At 50.2% G+C, this 24,861-nt stretch overlaps 2 protein-coding genes across 2 annotated transcripts in view; one reads left to right on the top strand and one right to left on the bottom strand.

Annotated features, from left to right (window-relative positions):
* TAF10 (TATA-box binding protein associated factor 10) overlaps positions 1-6,290 on the bottom strand; it is a 13,928-nt gene extending 7,638 nt beyond the window's left edge. The window contains exons 1-2 of the mRNA XM_075848372.1: positions 6,076-6,290; positions 1,550-1,707 (exon numbers count right to left, since the gene is read on the bottom strand). Coding sequence (XP_075704487.1) covers positions 1,550-1,707; positions 6,076-6,289 — 372 coding nt within the window. The 5' untranslated portion in view covers position 6,290. The remainder of the gene's footprint in view (positions 1-1,549; positions 1,708-6,075) is intronic.
* A 56-nt stretch (positions 6,291-6,346) lies between these two features.
* On the top strand, positions 6,347-21,255 carry PGAP2 (post-GPI attachment to proteins 2; the record flags this gene model as incomplete). The annotated part of the gene is made up of 5 exons (XM_075848364.1): positions 6,347-6,450; positions 8,552-8,732; positions 17,512-17,761; positions 19,125-19,231; positions 21,147-21,255. Coding segments are annotated over exons 2-5 (640 nt in total), but the record flags the coding sequence as incomplete, so codon positions are not given.
* Between the last annotated feature and the right edge of the window lie 3,606 nt (positions 21,256-24,861).

The raw sequence follows: 24,861 nt of genomic DNA, 5'->3' as shown, positions 1-24,861 counted from the left end.
GCCACTTATAATGTGGTGACAGCCTCTTTATTACTAGGACCACTGTTATCTACATTACAGCTGATCACATTATGTAGGAGACGGGGTGCTTATAATGTGGTGACAGCCTCTTTATTACTAGGACCACTGTTATCTACATTACAGCTGATCACATTATGTAGGAGACAGGGCATTTATAATCTGGTGACAGCCTCTTTATTACTAGGACCACTGTTATCTACATTACAGCACTGATCACATTATGTAGGAGACAGGACACTTATAATCTGCTGACAGCCTCTTTATTACTAGGACCTCTGTTATCTACATTACAGCGCTGATCACATTATGTAGGAGACGGGGCACTTATAATCTGCTGACAGCCTCTTTATTACTAGGACCACTGTTATCTACATTACAGCGCTGATCACATTATGTAGGAGATAGAGCACTTATAATCTGGTGACAGCCTCTTTATTACTAGGACCACTGTTATCTACATTACAGCGCCGATCACATCATGTACAATATAGGCCACTTATAATGTGGTGACTGCCTCTTTGAAGAGGCAGTCACCACATTACTCGTGCTCCGTCTCCTACATAATGTGATTGGCGCTGTAATGTAGAGAGCAGTGGTTTTTATTTTGAAAAACGATCATATTTGAGCAAGTTATGAGCAATGTTGGATTTACGCTGGGCGTTGTACAGAGGAGTGTATGACGCGGACCAATCAGCGACCAATCAGCGTCATACACTTCTCTCCATTCATGTCCATTACAGACTACCCGAAATGTGTCCACATGAAATGGTGTTAAAATCGTAGACAATGTCCATGTTGGATCGCCGAGGCCGATTGTAATAATACGAAATTTAAAGTCACCTTGATGTGACAGTCCCAAGGTCACACGCGCCCACACACACTTAGAATTCTACCGGCGCGGTACATTTTGGGTGATGCTAACACTGGCGGTAAGATTTTGCTAACCCCGTCCACCCCACTGCCCCCAAGGGGGTGCGGGTGTTTTTTTTTTTTTAGCGTTAACTGGTAGATTTTATGACCCCATTAAATCTCACCAAATTTCAACCCTCTACCTCGAGCCATTCAGAAGTTATGAGGGTGTCCCGGATCTTTTGCTGGGCACTCTATAACGCCTACAATAGGACCTGAAGGGGCGGAGCATGACAAAGATATATATAAAAAAAGAAAAGACAGACAAGCGGCCTCCCCGGTCCAGCATCAGTCGGGAGTTCTGCCCCTTTATTTTGGAGTTTTAGTTTACAGGGATTTAGTTGCTGCCACAGATCATAAAACAACCCCGAAACTTCCCAACGAACAAACCCACCCCCAACGTCATGACTGCATAAAGAACGGAAGCCACGATGCAGGTGTGAACAGCGTCTGACAGAAGGAACATGCAGGCAAAAGGCCACATCATAGACCACGTGGAGCTCCCTGTCCCCTCCTCTGCAGACATCACACGTCATCACCATGGTGACCGGCGTACGCCCGCCGCAGCGAGGACGGAGGAAGCCGCACACTGAACTACAAGTCCCAGCGCATCACTTACAGTCGGTGTATAATCCTCCAGCTGCATCAAGAAATCCACGAGGGGAGTGTTGGAGATGACCGGCTTGATATCTCCATTAATCACACCTGGCGGCAGGTACACACCGTTAGAGAGGGAACTTTCAGAAGGAGCAGTGGCCGAAGCTGCCAAGACCGGAACTGAGAAAACAGAAACAATAATGACAAAGAGATGAGAGTGTATACATTACTGATCCTGAGTTACATCCTGTATTATACTCCAGAGCTGCACTCACTATTCTGCTGGTGGAGTCACTGTGTACATACATGACATTACTTATCCTGCACTGATCCTGAGTTACATCCTGTATTATACTCCAGAGCTGCACTCACTATTCTGCTGGTGGAGTCACTGTGTACATACATTACATATCCTGCACTGATCCGGAGTTACATCCTGTATTATACTCCAGAGCTGCACTCACTATTCTGCTGGAGGAGTCACTGGGTACATACATTACATTACTTATCCTGTACTGACCCAGAGTTACATCCTGTATTATACTCCAGAGCTGCACTCACTATTCTGCTGGAGGAGTCACTGGGTACATACATTACATTACTTATCCTGTACTGACCCAGAGTTACATCCTGTATTATACGCCAGAGCTGCATTCACTATTCTGCTGGTGGAGTCACTGTGTACATACATTACATTACTTATCCTGTACTGATCCTGAGTTACATCCTGCATTATACTCCAGAGCTGCACTCACTATTCTGCTGGTGGAGTCACTGTGTACATACATTACATTACTGATCCTGTACTGATCCTGAGTTACATCCTGTATTATACTCCAGAGCTGCACTCACTATTCTGCTGGTGAGTCACTGTGTACATACATTACATTACTTATCCTGTACTGATCCTGAGTTACATCCTGTATTATACTCCAGAGCTGCACTCACTATTCTGCTGGTGGAGTCACTGTGTACATACATTACATTACTTATCCTGTACTGATCCTGAGTTACATCCTGTATTATACTCCAGAGCTGCACTCACTATTCTGCTGGTGGAGTCACTGTGTACATACATTACTTATCCTGTACTGATCCTGAGTTATATCCTGTATTATACGCCAGAGCTGCACTCACTATTCTGCTGGTGGAGTCACTGTGTACATACATTACATTACTTATCCTGTACTGATCCTGAGTTACATCCCGTATTATACTCCAGAGCTGCACTCACTATTCTGCTGGGGGAGTCACTGTGTACATACATTACATTACTTATCATGTACTGATCCTGAGTTACATCCTGTATTATACGCCAGAGCTGCACTCACTATTCTGCTGGTGGAGTCACTGTGTACATACATTACATTACTTATCCTGTACTGATCCTGAGTTACATCCTGCATTATACTCCAGAGCTGCACTCACTATTCTGCTGGTGGAGTCACTGTGTACATACATTACATTACTTATCCTGTACTGATCCTGAGTTACATCCCGTATTATACTCCAGAGCTGCACTCACTATTCTGCTGGGGGAGTCACTGTGTACATACATTACATTACTTATCATGTACTGATCCCGAGTTACATCCTGTATTATACTCCAGAGCTGCACTCACTATTCTGCTGGTGGAGTCACTGTGTACATACATTACATTACTTATCCTGTACTGATCCTGAGTTACATCCTGTATTATATTCCAGAGCTGCACTCACTATTCTGCTGGGGGAGTCACTGTGTACATACATTACTTATCCTGTGCTGATCCGGAGTTATATCCTGTATTATACGCCAGAGCTGCACTCACTATTCTGCTGGGGGAGTCACTGTGTACATACATTACTTATCCTGTACTGATCCTGAGTTACATCCTGTATTATACTCCAGAGCTGCACTCACTATTCTGCTGGTGGAGTCACTGTGTACATACATTACATTACTTATCCTGCACTGATCCTGAGTTACATCCGGTATTATACTCCAGAGCTGCACTCACTATTCTGCTGGTGGAGTCACTGTGTACATACATTACTTATCCTGTACTGATCCTGAGTTACATCCTGTATTATACTTCAGAGCTGCACTCACTATTCTGCTGGTGGAGTCACTGTGTACATATATTACATTACTCATCCTGTATTATACTCCAGAGCTGCACTCACTATTCTGCTGGTGGAGTCACTGTGTACATACATTACTTATCCTGTACTGATCCTGAGTTACATCCTGTATTATACTTCAGAGCTGCACTCACTATTCTGCTGGTGGAGTCACTGTGTACATACATTACATTACTTATCCTGCACTGATCCTGAGTTACATCCGGTATTATACTCCAGAGCTGCACTCACTATTCTGCTGGTGGAGTCACTGTGTACATACATTACTTATCCTGTACATGATCCTGAGTTATATCCTGTATTATATCCCAGAGCTGCACTCACTATTCTGCTGGTGGAGTCACTGTGTACATACATTACATTACTTATCCTGAGTTACATCCTGTATTATACTACAGAGCTGTACTCACTATTCTGCTGGTGGAGTCACTGCGTACATACATTACATTACTTATCCTGTACTGATCCTGAGTTATATCCTGTATTATACTCCAGAGCTGCACTCACTATTCTGCTGGTGGAGTCACTGTGTACATACATTACATTACTTATCCTGTACTGATCCTGAGTTATATCCTGTATTATACTCCAGAGCTGCACTCACTATTCTGCTGGTGGAGTCACTATGTACATACATTACATTACTTATCCTGTACTGATCCAGAGTTACATCCTGTATTATACTCCAGAGCTGCACTCACTATTCTGCTGGTGGAGTCACTGTGTACATACATTACATTACTTATCCTGTACTGATCCTGAGTTACATCCTGTATTATACTCCTGAGCTGCACTCACTATTCTGCTGGTGGAGTCACTGTGTACATACATTACATTACTTATCCTGTACTGATCCTGAGTTACATCCTGTATTATACTCCAGAGCTGCACTCACTATTCTGCTGGTGCAGTCACTGTGTACATACATTACATTACTTATCCTGTACTGATCCTGAGTTATATCCTGTATTATACTCCAGAGCTGCACTCACTATTATGCTGGTGGAGTCACTGTGTACATACATTACATTACATTACTTATCCTGTACTGATCCTGAGTTATATCCTGTATTATACTCCAGAGCTGCACTCACTATTCTGCTGGTGGAGTCACTGTGTACATATATTACATTACTCATCCTGTATTATACTCCAGAGCTGCACTCACTATTATGCTGGTGGAGTCACTGTGTACATACATTACATTACTTATCTTGTACTGATCCTGAGTTATATCCTGTATTATACTCCAGAGCTGCTCTCACTATTCTGCTGGTGGAGTCACTGTGTACATACATTACATTACTTATCCTGTACTGATCCTGAGTTACATCCTGTATTATACTCCAGAGCTGCACTCACTATTCTGCTGGTGGAGTCAGTGTACATACATTACATTACTTATCCTGTACTGATCCTGAGTTACATCCTGTATTATACTCCAGAGCTGCACTCACTATTCTGCTGGTGGAGTCACTGTGTACATACATTACATTACTTATCCTGTACTGATCCTGAGTTACATCCTGTATTATACTCCAGAGCTGCACTCACTATTCTGCTGGTGGAGTCACTGTGTACATACATTACATTACTTATCCTGTACTGATCCTGAGTTATATCCTGTATTATACTCCAGAGCTGCTCTCACTATTCTGCTGGTGGAGTCACTGTGTACATATATTACATTACTCATCCTGTACTGATCCTGAGTTACATCCTGTATTATACTCCAGAGCTGCACTCACTATTCTGCTGGACATACATTACTCCTGGGTCCCTATAGAACAGGGGGCAGTCATACGATACATTGACATATTACTATCCCCGCGCTCAGTGGCGGCCGCGGATCAGATCATGCGGGTCACGTGGTATTGTGTGTGCCCGCGGCGCGATCAGGAGCCATTGCCAAAATAAAAATAAATTAAATGACGAGGCCTCATGTACACGGCCGTGGCAGGAATCACAGCCCGCGGGCACGACCGGCCGCCTATGGAGAATGTTCTACTTTACGGGCCGTGCTCCATAATTCCCGACACGGTTCTACGGCAGACACTTATACGTAGCGCTATAGAAAGGTGTCCGCGGCCAATAGAACCGGGCGGGTCCGCAGATACGTTGATGTTTTACAGTCTTCACGGTGCCTGAACGTAAAACTCGTCCCGCAAAAAACAAAGTCTCAATCGGCGGAGGAGCAAACAGAACGCAGGAAACAGAGAAAATAATCCTGTCCTGAAGTATCGAGAATATCACACAAATCCCAGTATCGTAACTCGCGACATGAGCCCGCAGCGCCCGGAACCACAGAACAAGCAGCAGGGGCTGACGGGAGATCAGCGATACCCGGTACAGATTCTAGTCGGATATATTATCGCAGCGTCTGTCCGCGGCTCCTTATCTCTGATATCACCCGATCATTCTTACCACTCGCCCGCCGCTCCCCCAGGTCTCTCCCGGGTAAACCAGCTCCAGCCCCGACGGCTAAGATAGGCCCGGGTTTGGCGATGTGGATAGGACTGGGTTTGTTCTCGATGAGGGCCGCTGCTTGTCCGGACACAGAGGACTCCTGGACCGGCTCCGTCGCGCTCATCTTGCCAATGTCAACTTCCGGCCTAAACCGGAAATGCCCAGAACACATGATGTGGGGACGTCATAACCCCGGGACCGCAACGCTCATTTATAACATTTTTTGAAAGCAGCCATATTTGCTACACCCGGAAGTGGTGACTGTGTATTATGGCTGCTTATCTAGTCATACAGTGACTGGTGGGGAGCTGGGGGATCCCGTGCTGCACCCAGGTAACGCCTGTCCCCTCCGTATACTGCCTGCTCATACCTTACTATACCCACATTGTTCTCTGTCACACACTGGTATACCTGTCCCCTATATATCATTCCTGCCGACCCCCTCATCCTGTCCCCTTCCCTGTAGCCCAAATATAGTCCCTATTCTGAGGAAACGTAGGTGAGCTCGTCCTCACGACCCCACTCCCCCGTCCTCAGGTGTCCGCCCCCTCCCCCCGTCCTCAGGTGTCCGTCCCCTCCCGCCGTCCCCAGGCGTCGGTCCCCTCCCCCCCGTCCCCAGGCGTCGGTCCCCTCCCCCCCGTCCCCAGGCGTCGGTCCCCTCCCCCCGCCCTCAGGCGTCGGTCCCCTCCCCCCGCCCTCAGGCGTCGGTCCCCTCCCCCGTCTTCCGGCGTCGGTCCCCTCCCCCCCGTCCCCAGGCGTCGGTCCCCTCCCCCGTCCTCAGCGGTCTGTCCCCTCCTCCCGTCCTCCGGTGTCGGTCCCCTTCCCCCCGTCCTCCGGTGTCGGTCCCCTCCCCCCGTCCCCAGGGGTCTTTCCCCTCCCCCCGTCCTCCAGTGTCGGTCCCCTCCCCCCGCCCTCAGGTGTCGGTCCCCGCCCTCCGGTGTCGGTCCCCTCCCCCCGTCCTCAGGTGTCTGTCCCCTCCCCCCGTCCTCAGGTGTCTGTCCCCTCCCCACGTCCTCAGATGTCTTTCCCCTCCCCCCGTCCTCAGGTGTCGGTCCTCGTCCTCCGGTGTCGGTCCCCTCCCCCCGTCCTCAGGTTTCGGTCCCCTCCCCCCCGTCCTCAGGTTTCGGTCCCCTCCCCCCCCGTCCCCAGGTGTCTGTCCCCTCCCCCCGTCCCCAGGTGTCTGTCCCCTCCCCCCGTCCCCAGGGGTCTGTCCCCTCCCCCCGTCCTCCGATGTCGGTCCCCTCCCCCCGTCCTCCGGTGTCGGTCCCCTCCCCCCGTCCTCAGGTGTCGGACCCCTCCCCCCCGTCCTCCTGTGTTGGTCCCCTCCCCCCGTCCTCCTGTGTTGGTCCCCTCCCCCCGTCCTCAGGTGTCGGACCCCTCCCCCCCGTCCTCCTGTGTTGGTCCCCTCCCCCGTCCTCCTGTGTTGGTCCCCTCCCCCCGTCCTCCTGTGTTGGTCCCCTCCCCCCGTCCTCAGGTGTCGGACCCCTCCCCCCGTCCTCCTGTGTCGGTCCCCTCCCCCCGTCCTCAGGCGTCGGTCCCCTCCCACCCGTCCTCCGGCGTCGGTCCCCTCCCCCCGTCCCCAGGCGTCTGTCCCCTCCCCCCGTCCTCTGGCGTCGGTCCCCCCCCTCCGTCCCCAGGCGTCGGTCCCCCCCCTCCGTCCCCAGGCGTCGGTCCCCCCCCTCCGTCCCCAGGCGTCGGTCCCCCCCCTCGTCCCCAGGCGTCGGTCCCCCCCCTCGTCCCCAGGCGTCAGTCCCCCCCCTCCGTCCCCAGGCGTCGGTCCCCCCCCTCCGTCCCCAGGCGTCGGTCCTCTCCCCCGTCCTCCGGTGACTTCAGTAATTCTGTTGCTATGATGATATTTTACAGCAGGTTTTGGGGTCCCGCGCGGCCGCCCTGCCGTATATTAACCCTTTCTGCTTTGTCGGATCTTTCATAAATCTCTCCCGGTATAATCTGGTCATGTGACCGGTGACGTGAGATATTTGTAGGTTCCCCCCTCCCCCAGCATGTGCGCTGGGTAACGGCGCGGGTTGTTGTGATGCTGGAGGACCGCGCCATAGTCGCAGCACGCACAGATATAACGTAACGAGCTCCACAGGACCGCAAACATCCCGACCATCCTGCGCCGGCCAGAACCCGCCACGTGTATCACGGCTGACAACGGAACTGACGGACCCGCCTTACACCGGGGCCCAGGTCTCCACCGTGATCTGCTGGGAGTTGTAGTTGCAGAGGTTCAGGTAGTAGTCCCCCGCTCCTCGCCGCACTGTAATGTCACCGGACAGGATTTATGGCCTCCAGGCTGTAGAAAGATCCGGGCGCGGCTCGCTCTGCCATGCAGCGGTGTCCGGGCAGGTGTTATAATGTCCTGCGCGGTGGGCGGAGTCACGCTGCCGCTGCTCCTCTTGTAACCTTCTTTGTTTTCTCCCGGTTGCAGGTCCAGGATGCCTCATCTCCCCCTGACGATGCCCCCTGAGCGCGGGGGAGGGGCTCTCTTCAGTCTGAGGTTCACCACGTTCGCGGTTGGCACGGTCTGTCTTCCACTTTGCGGTTTTATCTTCTGCATCGTCTGGTCGCTGTTTTTCAACTTTGAGGAGACGACGGCCACGCACTGCGGGGTGAGAACGATCGTCTGTGGTGTGAGCGCGGCTACGTGGCGGGTCTGTAGGGTGCCAAGTGTGGGGGATGGTAGAACAAGGATCTGTATGTGAAGATCGGCCCCCGACTACACAGTGCGGTTCGTGTCCAGTTACCCCGATCACCTGATGCCAGCTGTAACATTGGCGCCACATGATATGAGATGTGAGGGGGACGAGAGCGTGGTGTAATATATGGTGGCGGGCAGTAGTCGTGTGGTGTAATATATGGCGGCGGGCAGTAGTCGTGTGGTGTAATATATGGTGGCGGGCAGTAGTCGTGTGGTGTAATATATGGCGGCGGGCAGTAGTCGTGTGGTGTAATATATGGTGGCGGGCAGTAGTCGTGTGGTGTAATATATGGTGGCGAGCAGTAGTCGTGTGGTGTAATATATGGTGGCGGGCAGTTGGCGTGTGGTGTAATATGTGGTGGCGGCAGTAGTCGTGTGGTGTAATATATGGTGGCAGGCAGTAGGCGTGTGGTGTAATATATGGTGGCAGGCAGTAGGCGTGTGGTGTAATATATGGTGGCAGGCAGTAGGCGTGTGGTGTAATATGTGGTGGCGGGCAGTAGTCGTGTGGTGTAATATATGGTGGCGGGCAGTAGTCGTGTGGTGTAATATATGGTGGCGGGCAGTTGGCGTGTGGTGTAATATGTGGTGGCGGCAGTAGTCGTGTGGTGTAATATATGGTGGCAGGCAGTAGGCGTGTGGTGTAATATATGGTGGCAGGCAGTAGGCGTGTGGTGTAATATATGGTGGCAGGCAGTAGGCGTGTGGTGTAATATGTGGCGGCGGGCAGTAGTCGTGTGGTGTAATATATGTTGGCGAGCAGTAGGCGTGTGGTGTAATATATGGCGGCGGCAGTAGGCGTGTGGTGTAATATATGGCGGCGGGCAGTAGTCGTGTGGTGTAATATATGTTGGCGAGCAGTAGGCGTGTGGTGTAATATATGGCGGCGGCAGTAGGCGTGTGGTGTAATATATGGCGGCGGGCAGTAGTCGTGTGGTGTAATATATGGTGGCGGGCAGTAGTCGTGTGGTGTAATCTGTGGTGGCGGGCAGTAGTCGTGTGGTGTAATATATGGTGGCGGGCAGTAGTCGTGTGGTGTAATCTGTGGTGGCGGGCAGTAGTCGTGTGGTGTAATATATGGCGGCAGGCAGTAGGCGTGTGGTGTAATATATGGTGGCGGGCAGTAGGCGTGTGGTGTAATATATGGCGGCGGGCAGTAGTTGTGTGGTGTAATCTGTGGTGGCGGGCAGTAGGCGTGTGGTGTAATCTGTGGTGGCGGGCAGTAGGCGTGTGGTGTAGCCTGGCGGCGGGCAGTAGGCGTGTGGTGTAGCCTGGCGGCGGGCAGTAGTCGTGTGGTGTAATATATGGTGGCGGCCAGTAGTCGTGTGGTGTAATATATGGTGGCGGGCAGTAGGCGTGTGGTGTAATATGTGGCGGCGGGCAGTAGGCGTGTGGTGTAATATAAGGTGGCGGGCAGTAGGCGTGTGGTGTAATATATGGTGGCAGGCAGTAGGCGTGTGGTGTAATATATGGTGGCGGGCAGTAGTCGTGTGGTGTAATATGTGGAGGCGGCAGTAGGCGTGTGGTGTAATCTGTGGTGGTGGGCAGTAGGCGTGTGGTGTAGCCTGGCGGCGGGCAGTAGTCGTGTGGTGTAATATATGGTGGCGGGCAGTAGTCGTGTGGTGTAATATATGGTGGCGGGCAGTAGGCTTGTGGTGTAATATGTGGAGGCGGCAGTGGGCGTGTGGTGTAATCTGTGGTGGCGGCAGTGGGCGTGTGGTGTAATCTCTGGTGGCGGCAGTAGTCGTGTGGTATAATCTGTGGTGGCGGCAGTAGGCGTGTGGTGTAATCTCTGGTGGCGGCAGTAGTCGTGTGGTATAATCTGTGGTGGCGGCAGTAGGCGTGTGGTGTAATCTGTGGAGGCGGCAGTGGGCGTGTGGTGTAATCTCTGGTGGCGGCAGTAGTCGTGTGGTATAATCTGTGGTGGCGGCAGTAGGCGTGTGGTGTAATCTCTGGTGGCGGCAGTAGTCGTGTGGTGTAATATGTGGCGGCGGCAGTAGTCGTGTGGTGTAATATGTGGTGGCGGCAGTAGTCGTGTAGTGTAATCTGTGCCGCCGGGCAGTAGGCGTGTGGTGTAATCTGTGGCAGCGGCAGTAGGCGTGTGGTGTAATATTTGGTGGCGGCTGTAGGCGTGTGGTATAATCTGTGGTGGCGGCAGTAGGCGTGTGGTGTAATCTGTGGTGGCGGGCAGTAGGCGTGTGGTGTAGCCTGGCGGCGGGCAGTAGTCGTGTGGTGTAATATATGGTGGCGGGCAGTAGTCGTGTGGTGTAATATATGGTGGCGGGCAGTAGGCGTGTGGTGTAATATATGGCGGCGGGCAGTAGGCGTGTGGTGTAATCTGTGGCGGCGGCAGTAGGCGTGTGGTATAATCTCTGGTGGCGGCAGTAGGCGCGTGGTGTAATCTGTGGTGGCGGGCAGTAGGCGTGTGGTGTAATATAAAACAGATAAAAACAAGGACATTTATGCAACAACACCGAAAAAGGCCATACTTACAAATGGACACAGCCAGGTCTGAAACGCTGATGAAGGCGAGTGAGCAGGTGCTTTAAATAATAATAGCCACTCCCACTAGTCTTGAGGGGAGTGGTGTGTGGTGCATGGGATGTGTAGTAAGAAATAATAAATGAATAGTGTATGTGCAAGTGTAATAATGTGAGTGAAATATAGGGGGCAGTAATGAGTAAAGTGCCTAAAAAATAAATAAAATAAATGAATAATGGGATGCAAGTGTGTGAAACATGGAGGGATAGTGTGTAAGTCATGAGGCGCAACGTAACTAGCCAGGTAGAAGCCTATTTGTGACGCCTTGATAATTCATAGAGCGGGCTACCCTGCTTGCTAGGCCAAACAACAACACACCATGCTCTCCCAGCATCAAAGACCTGGCTGTGTCCAAAAGAAGCGAATATAAGTAATAATGAAAAATACCTGGGGTATTAGTGATCATTTTGGCCAAAAGGACGCAAGCTCGCAATCCACGACAAGGATCCCCAGACTTGCGAGTCTGGTGTAATATATGGTGGCGGGCAGTAGTCGTGTAGTGTAATATATGGTGGCGAGCAGTAGGCGTGTGGTGTAATATATGGTGACGGCAGTAGTCATGTGGTGTAATCTGTGGTGGCGGGCAGTCGGCGTGTGGTGTAATCTGTGGTGGCGGGCAGTAGGCGTGTGGTGTAATCTGTGGTGGCGGGCAGTAGTCGTGTGGTGTAATATATGGCGGCGGGCAGTAGGCGTGTGGTGTAATATATGGCGGCGGGCAGTAGTTGTGTGGTGTAATCTGTGGTGGCGGGCAGTAGGCGTGTGGTGTAATCTGTGGTGGCGGGCAGTAGGCGTGTGGTGTAATCTGTGGTGGCGGGCAGTAGGCGTGTTGTGTAATCTGTGGTGGCGGGCAGTAGGCGTGTGGTGTAGCCTGGCGGCGGGCAGTAGTCGTGTGGTGTAATATATGGTGGCGGGCAGTAGTCGTGTGGTGTAATATATGGTGGCGGGCAGTAGGCGTGTGGTATAATATGTGGCGGCGGGCAGTAGGCGTGTGGTGTAATATAAGGTGGCGGGCAGTAGTCATGTGGTGCAATCTGTGGTGGCGGGCAGTAGGCGTGTGGTGTAATCTGTTGCGGCGGCAGTAGTGGTGTGGTGTAATCTGTGGTGGCGGGCAGTAGGCGTGTGGAGTAATATATGGCGGCGGGCAGTAGGCGTGTGGTGTAATCTGTGGCGGCGGCAGTGGGCGTGTGGTGTAATCTCTGGTGGCGGCAGTAGTAGTCGTGTGGTATAATCTGTGGTGGCGGCAGTAGGCGTGTGGTGTAATATGTGGTGGCGGCAGTAGGCGTGTGGTGTAATATATGGTGGCGGGCAGTAGTCGTGTGGTGTAATATGTGGAGGCGGCAGTGGGCGTGTGGTGTAATCTGTGGTGGTGGGCAGTAGGCGTGTGGTGTAATCTCTGGTGGCGGCAGTAGTCGTGTGGTGTAATATGTGGCGGCGGCAGTAGTCGTGTGGTATAATCTGTGGTGGCGGCAGTAGGCGTGTGGTGTAATATGTGGGGGCGGCAGTAGGCGTGTGGTGTAATCTCTGGTGGCGGCAGTAGTCGTGTGGTGTAATATGTGGTGGCGGCAGTAGTCGTGTGGTGTAATCTGTGGTGGCGGGCAGTAGTCGTGTGGTGTAATCTGTGGTGGTGGGCAGTAGTCGTGTGGTGTAATATGTGGTGGCGGCAGTAGTCGTGTGGTGTAATCTGTGCCGCCGGGCAGTAGGCGTGTGGTGTAATATATGGCGGCGGCAGTAGGCGTGTGGTGTAATATATGGCGGCGGCAGTAGGCGTGTGGTGTAATATATGGCGGCGGCAGTAGGCGTGTGGTGTAATCTGTGGTGGCGGGCAGTAGGCGTGTGGTGTAATCTGTGGCGGCGGGCAGTAGTCGTGTGGTGTAATCTGTGGTGGCGGGCAGTAGGCGTGTGGTGTAATATATGGCGGCGGGCAGTGGGCGTGTGGTGTAATCTGTGGCGGCGGCAGTAGGCGTGTGGTATAATCTCTGGTGGCGGCAGTAGGCGTGTGGTGTAATATGTGGTGGCGGCAGTAGGCGTGTGGTGTAATCTCTGGTGGCGGCAGTAGTCGTGTGGTGTAATCTCTGGTGGCGGTAGTAGGCGTGTGGTGTAATCTGTGGTGGCGGCAGTAGTCGTGTGGTATAATCTGTGGTGGCGGCAGTAGGCGTGTGGTGTAATCTGTGGAGGCGGCAGTGGGCGTGTGGTGTAATCTCTGGTGGCGGCAGTAGTCGTGTGGTATAATCTGTGGTGGCGGCAGTAGGCGTGTGGTGTAATCTCTGGTGGCGGCAGTAGTCGTGTGGTGTAATATGTGGCGGCGGCAGTAGTCGTGTGGTGTAATATGTGGTGGCGGCAGTAGTCGTGTAGTGTAATCTGTGCCGCCGGGCAGTAGGCGTGTGGTGTAATCTGTGGCAGCGGCAGTAGGCGTGTGGTGTAATATTTGGTGGCGGCTGTAGGCGTGTGGTGTAATCTGTTGTGGCGGCAGTAGGCGTGTGGTGTAATCTGTGGTGGCGGGCAGTAGGCGTGTGGTGTAGCCTGGCGGCGGGCAGTAGTCGTGTGGTGTAATATATGGTGGCGGGCAGTAGTCGTGTGGTGTAATATATGGTGGCGGGCAGTAGGCGTGTGGTGTAATATATGGCGGCGGGCAGTAGGCGTGTGGTGTAATCTGTGGCGGCGGCAGTAGGCGTGTGGTATAATCTCTGGTGGCGGCAGTAGGCGCGTGGTGTAATCTGTGGTGGCGGGCAGTAGGCGTGTGGTGTAATATATGGCGGCAGGCAGTAGGCGTGTGGTGTAATATATGGTGGCGGGCAGTAGTCGTGTAGTGTAATATATGGTGGCGAGCAGTAGGCGTGTGGTGTAATATATGGTGACGGCAGTAGTCATGTGGTGTAATCTGTGGTGGCGGGCAGTAGGCGTGTGGTGTAATCTGTGGTGGCGGGCAGTAGGCGTGTGGTGTAATCTGTGGTGGCGGGCAGTAGTCGTGTGGTGTAATATATGGCGGCGGGCAGTAGGCGTGTGGTGTAATATATGGCGGCGGGCAGTAGTTGTGTGGTGTAATCTGTGGTGGCGGGCAGTAGGCGTGTGGTGTAATCTGTGGTGGCGGGCAGTAGGCGTGTGGTGTAATCTGTGGTGGGGGGCAGTAGGCGTGTTGTGTAATCTGTGGTGGCGGGCAGTAGGCGTGTGGTGTAATCTCTGGTGGCGGCAGTAGTAGTCGTGTGGTATAATCTGTGGTGGCGGCAGTAGGCGTGTGGTGTAATATGTGGTGGCGGCAGTAGGCGTGTGGTGTAATATATGGTGGCGGGCAGTAGTCGTGTGGTGTAATATGTGGAGGCGGCAGTGGGCGTGTGGTGTAATCTGTGGTGGTGGGCAGTAGGCGTGTGGTGTAATCTCTGGTGGCGGCAGTAGTCGTGTGGTGTAATATGTGGCGGCGGCAGTAGTCGTGTGGTATAATCTGTGGTGGCGGCAGTAGGCGTGTGGTGTAATATGTGGGGGCGGCAGTAGGCGTGTGGTGTAATCTCTGGTGGCGGCAGTAGTCGTGTGGTGTAATATGTGGTGGCGGCAGTAGTCGTGTGGTGTAATCTGTGGTGGCGGGCAGTAGTCGTGTGGTGTAATCTGTGGTGGCGGGCAGTAGTCGTGTGGTGTAATATATGGCGGCGGCAGTAGGCGTGTGGTGTAATATATGGTGGCGGCAGTAGGCGTGTGGTGTAATCTGTGGTGGCGGGCAGTAGGCGTGTGGTGTAATCTGTGGCGGCGGGCAGTAGTCGTGTGGTGTAATCTGTGGTGGCGGGCAGTAGGCGTGTGGTGTAATATATGGCGGCGGGCAGTGGGCGTGTGGTGTAATCTGTGGCGGCGGCAGTAGGCGTGTGGTATAATCTCTGGTGGCGGCAGTAGGCGTGTGGTGTAATATGTGGTGGCGGCAGTAGGCGTGTGGTGTAATCTCTGGTGGCGGCAGTAGTCGTGTGGTGTAATCTCTGGTGGCGGTAGTAGGCGTGTGGTGTAATCTGTGGTGGCGGCAGTAGTCGTGTGGTATAATCTGTGGTGGCGGCAGTAGTCGTGTGGTGTAATATGTGGCGGCGGCAGTAGGCGTGTGGTGTAATCTGTGGTGGCGGCAGTAGTCGTGTGGTGTAATATGTGGGGGTGGCAGTAGGCGTTTGGTGTAATCTCTGGTGGCGGCAGTAGTCGTGTGGTGTAATATGTGGCGGCGGCAGTAGGCGTGTGATGTAATATGTGGCGGCGGCACTAGGCGTGTGGTGTAATATGTGGCGGCAGCAGTAGGCATGTGGTGTAATCTGTGGTGGCGGCAGTAGTCGTGTGGTGTAATCTGTGGTGGCGGGCAGTAGTCGTGTGGTGTAATCTGTGGTGGCGGGCAGTAGTCGTGTGGTGTAATATCTGGTGGCGGCAGTAGTCGTGTGGTGTAATCTGTGGTGGCAGCAGTAGTCGTGTGGTGTAATCTGTGGTGGCGGGCAGTAGTCGTGTGGTGTAATCTGTGGTAGCGGGCAGTAGTCGTGTGGTGTAATATGTGGTGGCGGCAGTAGTCGTGTGGTGTAATCTGTGCCGCCGGGCAGTAGGCGTGTGGTGTAATATATGGCGGCGGCAGTAGGCATGTGGTGTAATATATGGCGGCGGCAGTAGGCGTGTGGTGTAATATATGGCGGCGGCAGTAGGCGTGTGGTGTAATCTGTGGTGGCGGGCAGTAGTCGTGTGGTGTAATCTGTGGTGGCGGGCAGTAGGCGTGTGGTGTAATATATGGCGGCGGGCAGTAGGCGTGTGGTGTAATCTGTGACGGCGGCAGTAGGCGTGTGGTATAATCTCTGGTGGCGGCAGTAGGCGTGGTGTAATATGTGGTGGCGGCAGTAGGCGTGTGGTGTAATCTCTGGTGGCGGCAGTAGTCGTGTGGTGTAATATGTGGCGGCGGCAGTAGGCGTGTGGTGTAATCTGTGGTGGCGGCAGTAGTCGTGTGGTGTAATCTGTGGTGGCGGCAGTAGTCGTGTGGTGTAATATGTGGCGGCGGCAGTAGGCGTGTGGTGTAATCTGTGGTGGCGGCAGTAGTCGTGTGGTATAATCTGTGGTGGCGGCAGTAGGCGTGTGGTGTAATATGTGGGGGCGGCAGTAGGCGTTTGGTGTAATCTCTGGTGGTGGCAGTAGTCGTGTGGTGTAATATGTGGCGGCAGTAGGCGTGTGGTGTAATATGTGGCGGCGGCAGTAGGCGTGTGGTGTAATATGTGGCGGCGGTAGTAGTCGTGTGGTATAATCTGTGGTGGCGGCAGTAGGCGTGTGGTGTAATATGTGGGGGCGGCAGTAGGCGTTTGGTGTAATCTCTGGTGGCGGCAGTAGTCGTGTGGTGTAATATGTGGCGGCGGCAGTAGGCGTGTGGTGTAATATGTGGCGGCGGCAGTAGGCGTGTGGTGTAATATTTGGCGGCGGCAGTAGGCGTGTGGTGTAATGTGTGGTGTAATCTGTGGTGGCGGCAGTAGTCGTGTGGTGTAATCTGTGGTGGCGGGCAGTAGTCGTGTGGTGGCGGGCAGTAGTCGTGTGGTGTAATATGTGGTGGCGGCAGTAGTCGTGTGGTGTAATCTGTGCCGCCGGGCAGTAGGCGTGTGGTGTAATATATGGCGGCGGCAGTAGGCGTGTGGTGTAATATATGGCGGCGGCAGTAGCCGTGTGGTGTAATCTGTGGTGGCGGCAGTTGGCGTGTGGTGTAATCTGTGGTGGCGGCAGTAGGCGTGTGGTGTAATATGTGGCGGCGGCAGTAGGCGTGTGGTGTAATATTTGGTGGCGGCAGTAGGCGTGTGGTGTAATCTGTGGTGGCGGCAGTAGGCGTGTGGTGTAGCCTCGCGGCGGGCAGTAGTCGTGTGGTGTAGCCTGGCGGCGGGCAGTAGTCGTGTGGTGTAGCCTGCCGGCGGGCAGTAGTCGTGTGGTGTAGCCTGGCGGCGGGCAGTAGTCGTGTGGTGTAGCCTGGCGGCGGGCAGTAGTCGTGTGATGTAGCCTGGCGGCGGGCAGTAGTCACGTGGTGTAGCCTGGCGGCGGGCAGTAGTCGTGTTGTGTAGCCTGGCGGCGGGCAGTAGTCGTGTGGTGTAGCCTGGCGGCGGGCAGTAGTCACGTGGTGTCTGACGTGGGCAGAGATGTCCCTGTGGGCGCTGACGTCTCTGATCTCCTTCTTACAGGTTCCTAATTACCTGCCATCCATCAGCGCTGCCATAGGAGGAGTGACCCCGCAGAGGTACGTGTGGCGGTTCTGCATTGGTCTGCACTCTGCCCCCCGTCTCCTCGTAGCGCTGGCGTACCTCAACTTCTACCTGGGTAGCGGCGGCGGCAGCGGCTCGTACTGGAGATGCCACATCAACTTCCTGCTCAACGTGTCTGAGATCCTCTGTCTGCTCCTCCTGACCTACGTCTCCTCCAACGAGAACCAGGGTGAGACGCTGCCCCCCACCCCAATAACCCCCCCACTGAACGCCCTTCACCCCAGTAACCCCCCCACTGCCCGCCCTTCACCCCAGTAACCCCCCACTGCCCGCCCCTCACCCCACTAACCCCCCACTGCCCGCCCCTCACCCCACTAACCCCCCACTGCCCGCCCCTCACCCCACTAACCCCCCACTGCCCGCCCCTCACCCCACTAACCCCCCACTGCCCGCCCCTCACCCCACTAACCCCCCACTGCCCGCCCCTCACCCCACTAACCCCCCACTGCCTGCCCCTCACCCCACTAACCCTCCACTGCCCGCCCCTCACCCCACTAACCCCCCCCACTGCCCACCCCTCACCCCAGTAACCCCCCACTGCCCGCCCCTCACCCCAATAACCCCCCACTGACCTCCCCTCACCCCACTAACCCCCCACTGCCCGCCCCTCACCCCACTAACCCCCCACTGCCCGCCCCTCACCCCACTAACCCCCCACTGCCCGCCCCTCACCCCACTAACCCCCCACTGCCCGCCCCTCACCCCACTAACCCCCCACTGCCCGCCCCTCACCCCACTAACCCCCCACTGCCCGCCCCTCACCCCACTAACCCCCCACTGCCCACCCCACTAACCCCCCACTGCCCGCCCCTCACCCCACTAACCCCCCACTGCCCGTCCCTCACCCCAGTAACCCCCCACTGCCCGTCCCTCACACCACTAACCCCCCCCACTGCCCGCCCCTCACCCCACTAACCCCCCCCACTGCCCGCCCCTCACCCCACTAACCCCCCACTGCCCGCCCCTCACCCCACTAACCCCCCACTGCCCGCCCCTCACCCCACTAACCCCCCACTGCCCGCCCCTCACCCCACTAACCCCCCACTGCCCGCCCCTCACCCCACTAACCCCCCACTGCCTGCCCCTCACCCCACTAACCCTCCACTGCCCGCCCCTCACCCCACTAACCCCCCCCACTGTCCGCCCCTCACCCCAGTAACCCCCCACTGCCCGCCCCTCACCCCAATAACCCCCCACTGACCTCCCCTCACCCCACTAACCCCCCACTGCCCGCCCCTCACCCCACTAACCCCCCACTGCCCGCCCCTCACCCCACTAAACCCCCACTGCCCGCCCCTCACCCCACTAACCCCCCACTGCCCGTCCCTCACCCCAGTAACCCCCCACTGCCCGCCCCTCACACCACTAACCCCCCCCACTGCCCGCCCCTCACCCCACTAACCCCCCCCACTGCCCGCCCCTCACCCCACTAACCCCCCACTGCCCGCCCCTCACCCCACTAACCCTCCACTGACCGCCCCTCACCCCAATAACCCCCCACTGACCGCCCCTCACCCCTCCTGTCTCTGCAGCGATACATCAGTTGGCCTTTGTCTTCTTCATGGTCTTCTCTCTCGGTTACATGATGATGACGCTCCGGATATGGAAAATAAGCAGGAAATACTCTGTAAGTGCCGAGGTAAGAACCTGAGAGACCTCAGACTGACGTCATGTCTTATACTCCAGTCACATCCAGAGCTGCAGTCACATCATGTCTTATTCTCCAGTCACATCCAGAGCTTCAGTCACATCATGTCTTATACTCCAGTCACATCCAGAGCTGCAGTCACATCATGTCTTATACTCCAGTCACATCCAGAGCTGCAGTCACATCATGTCTTATACTCCAGTCACATCCAGAGCTTCAGTCACATCATGTCTTATACTCCAGTCACATCCAGAGCTGCAGTCACATCATGTCTTATACTCCAGTCACATCCAGAGCTGCAGTCACATCATGTCTTATACTCCAGTCACATCCAGAGCTGCAGTCACATCATGTCTTATACCCCAGTCACATCCAGAGCTGTAGTCACATCATGTCTTATACTCCAGTCACATCCAGAGCTGCAGTTACATCATGTCTTATACTCCAGTCACATCATGTCTTATACTCCAGTCACATCATGTCTTATACTCCAGTCACATCCAGAGCTGCAGTCACATCATGTCTTATACCCCAGTCACATCCAGAGCTGTAGTCACATCATGTCTTATACTCCAGTCACATCCAGAGCTGCAGTCACATCATGTCTTATACTCCAGTCACATCCAGAGCTGCAGTCACATCATGTCTTATACTCCAGTCACATCCAGAGCTGCAGTCACATCATGTCTTATACTCCAGTCACATCCAGAGCTGCAGTCACATCATGTCTTATACTCCAGTCACATCCAGAGCTGCAGTCACATCATGTCTTAGGGTATGTTCAGACGCAAACTCAAAAACGTCTGAAAATACGGAGCTGTTTTCAAGGGACCTGCACTTCTTTTTCGCGGCCGTTTTTCAAAAAATGGCCGAAAAGTCGCCGAACACAGTTTTTCGGAGGCGATCTGCTTCCGATTTTTCGGCCATTTTTCGAAAAACGTCCGAAAATAAGCCGTGTGAACGTACCCTTATACTCCAGTCACATCTAGAGCTGCAGTCACTATTCTGCTGGCTAGACGCCCACCCTCTGCGTAGCTGACCCCCATAATGCACTGCAGTACATGTGGCGCATGTCATGATTTGCGCTTATCTTAACACTTTATAAAAAATGTCGGGTTTACCTTAAATCTACGGTGGCTCACAGCAGACACACCTTTTGGATTTTGTGGCGCACAGACCGGTAAAGATACGTGAAATGTATTCGATTGCTAATAAATCTGGAGCATTTTACTGCAGTGCAGTTCAGTATAAGACTTATATCAAACGCCAATCTTGGTAAATTTCCCCCTACATCTCCCACATGCATTACAGCAGAACACTCTGTACAGACACTGAACCAGCAGAGCACAGGAGCGATGGACGAGGCAGGCGGGGAGCTGACCACACATCAACAGAATCGTAACTGCAGCTCTGGATGTGACTGGAGTAGGATTACGGATCATGGCTTTAACCACCGTCTGGCAGGCTATGTCCTCTCCAATAAAAGTGATAAATCAGCGTAAGAAAGGACGCTGCAAATATCAAACCCTGAATACTGCACCCCGGTACTAACGACCGTTACCCCCAAAATCTGGAATCACAGGGGAAAAAGTGACGCCAGCCGTGTGAGCACCAGATTTCAGACACAGAAATGTCTGTAAAAACCTGCGGCGTGTGACTGCGCCCTAATAACAATCATCAGGCATTTATCTGACCGAGTCCTGAACTCCACTGAACAAGATTCACACCATGTGCGGGGCCCTAATCTATATTATACTCTGTGGCCCCGTGAAGATGTGTTACACACCCTTATATCCAAACTGCTGTATACCCCGGACAGGAACCCGATACATTGGATAAGCCAACAACCCGGTGTACACAGATGATTCATGGAGGCTATATATAATATAATATCCTTCTATCCTAGGAACGGCGCTCGTACATCTGGAAGAAATGGCTGTTCTTCTTCAACCTGACAACATTCCTGACCTCCCTCATCTTTTACTATCGTCATAATATGTACTGCGAAACTGGAGGTACTAAATACTGCCCCCTATGTACAACAATATAACTACTATAATACTGCTCCTATATACAAGAATATAACTACTATAATACTGCCCCCTGTATACAAGAATATAACTACAATAATACTGCTCCTATATACAAGAATATAACTACTATAATACTGTCCCCTATATACAAGAATATAACTACTATAATACTGCCTCCTATATACAAGAATATAACTACTATAATACTGCTCCTATATACAAGAATATAACTACTATAATACTGCTCCTATATACAAGAATATAACTACTATAATACTGCCTCCTATATACAAGAATATAACTACTATAATACTGCTCCTATATACAAGAATATAACTACTATAATACTGCCCCTATATACAAGAATATAACTACTATAATACTGCTCCTATATACAAGAATATAACTACTATAATACTGCCCCTATATACAAGAATATAACTACTATAATACTGCTCCTATATACAGGAATATAACTACTATAATACTGCCCCCTATATACAAGAATATAACTACTATAATACTACCCCCTATATACAAGAATATAACTACTATAATACTGCTCCTATATACAGGAATATAACTACTATAATACTGCCCACTATATACAAGAATATAACTACTATAATACTACCCCCTATATACAAGAATATAACTACTATAATACTGCTCCTATATACAAGAATATAACTACTATAATACTGCCCCCTATATACAAGAATATAACTACTATAATACTGCCGCTATATACAAGAATATAACTACTATAATACTACCCCCTATATACAAGAATATAACTACTATAATACTGCTCCTATATACAAGAATATAACTACTATAATACTGTCCCCTATATACAAGAATATAACTACTATAATACTGCCCCCTATATACAAGAATATAACTACTATAATACTGCACCTATATACAAGAATATAACTACTATAATACTGCCCTATATACAAGAATATAACTACTATAATACTGCCCCTATATACAAGAATATAACTACTATAATACTGCCCCTATATACAAGAATATAACTACTATAATACTGCCCCCTATATACAAGAATATAACTACTATAATACTGCCCCTATATACAAGAATATAACTACTATAATACTGCTCCTATATACAAGAATATAACTACTATAATACTGCCCCTATATACAAGAATATAACTACTATAATACTGCCCCTATATACAAGAATATAACTACTATAATACTGCTCATATATACAAGAATATAACTACTATAATACTGCCCCTATATACAAGAATATAACTACTATAATACTGCCTCCTATATACAAGAATATAACTACTATAATACTGCTCATATATACAAGAATATAACTACTCTAATACTGCCCCCTATGTACAAGAATATAACTACTATAATACTGCCCCCTATGTACAACAATATAACTACTATAATACTGCTCCTATATACAAGAATATAACTACTATAATACTGCCCCTATATACAAGAATATAACTACTATAATACTGCCCCCTATATATAAGAATATAAATACTATAATACTGCACCTATATACAAGAATATAACTACTATAATACTGCACCTATATACAAGAATATAACTACTATAATACTACTCCTATATACAAGAATATAACTACTATAATACTGCCTCCTATATACAAGAATATAACTACTATAATACTGCTCCTATATACAAGAATATAACTACTATAATACTGCTCCTATATACAAGAATATAACTACTATAATACTGCCCCTAGATACAAGAATATAACTACTATAATACTGCCCCCTATATACAAGAATATAACTACTATAATACTGCCCCCTATATACAAGAATATAACTACTATAATACTGCCCCCTATATACAAGAATATAACTACTATAATACTGCCCCTATATACAAGAATATAACTACTATAATACTGCTCCTATATACAGGAATATAACTACTATAATACTGCCCCTATATACAAGAATATAACTACTATAATACTGCCCCCTATATACAAGAATATAACTACTATAATACTCCCTCTATATACAAGAATACAACTACTATAATACTGCCCCTATATACAAGAATATAACTACTATAATACCTGCCCCTATATACAAGAATATAACCACTATAACACTGCTCCTATATACACGAATAAAACTACTATAACACTGCTCCTATATACAAGAATATAACTACTATAACACTGCTCCTATATACAAGAATATAACCACTATAATACTGCCCCCTATATACAAGAATATAACTACTATAATACTGCCCCCTATATACAAGAATATAACTACTATAATACTGCCCCCTATATACAAGAATATAACTACTATAATACTGCCCCCTATATACAAGAATATAACTACTATAATACTGCTCCCTATATACAAGAATATAACTACTATAATACTGCTCCTATATACAAGAATATAACTACTATAATACTGCCCCTATATACAAGAATATAACTACTATAATACTGTCCCTATATACAAGAATATAACTACTATAATACTGCTCCTATATACAAGAATATAACTACTATAATACTGCCCCCTATATACAAGAATATAACTACTATAATACTGCTCCTATATACAAGAATATAACTACTATAATACTGCCCCCTATATACAAAAATATAACTACTATAATACTGCTCCCTATATACAAGAATATAACTACTATAATACTGCTCCTATATACAAGAATATAACTACTATAATACTGCCTCCTATATACAAGAATATAACTACTATAATACTGCTCCTATATACAAGAATATAGCTACTATAATACTGCCTCCTATATACAAGAATATAACTACTATAATACTGCCCCCTATATACAAGAATATAATTACTATAATACTGCCCCTATATACAAGAATATAACTACTATAATACTGCATCTATATACAAGAATATAACTACTATAATACTGCTCCTATATACAAGAATATAACTACTATAATACTGCCTCCTATATACAAGAATATAACTACTATAATACTGCTCCTATATACAAGAATTTAGCTACTATAATACTGCCTCCTATATACAAGAATATAACTACTATAATACTGCCCCCTATATACAAGAATATAATTACTATAATACTGCCACTATATACAAGAATATAACTACTATAATACTGCATCTATATACAAGAATATAACTACTATAATACTGCCCCCTATATACAAGAATAAAACTACTATAATACTGCCCCCTATATACAAGAATATAACTACTATAATACTGCCCCTATATACAAGAATATAACTACTATAATACTGCCCCTATATACAAGAATATAACCACTATAATACTGCCCCTATATACAAGAATATAACTACTATAATACTGCCCCTATATACAAGAATATAACTACTATAATACTGCCCCTATATACAAGAATATAACTACTATAATACTGCCCCTATATACAAGAATATAACCAGTATAACACTGCTCCTATATACAAGAATATAACCACTATAATACTGCCCCTTATATACAAGAATATAACTACTATAATTCTGCTCCCTATATACAAGGAT

The sequence above is a fragment of the Rhinoderma darwinii genome, unplaced genomic scaffold (assembly GCF_050947455.1).
Source record: "Rhinoderma darwinii isolate aRhiDar2 unplaced genomic scaffold, aRhiDar2.hap1 Scaffold_3905, whole genome shotgun sequence".
NCBI lineage: Eukaryota > Metazoa > Chordata > Amphibia > Anura > Rhinodermatidae > Rhinoderma > Rhinoderma darwinii.
The sequence above is the reverse complement of the archived record's forward strand: the minus strand, read 5'-3'. Positions and strand labels throughout refer to the sequence as shown.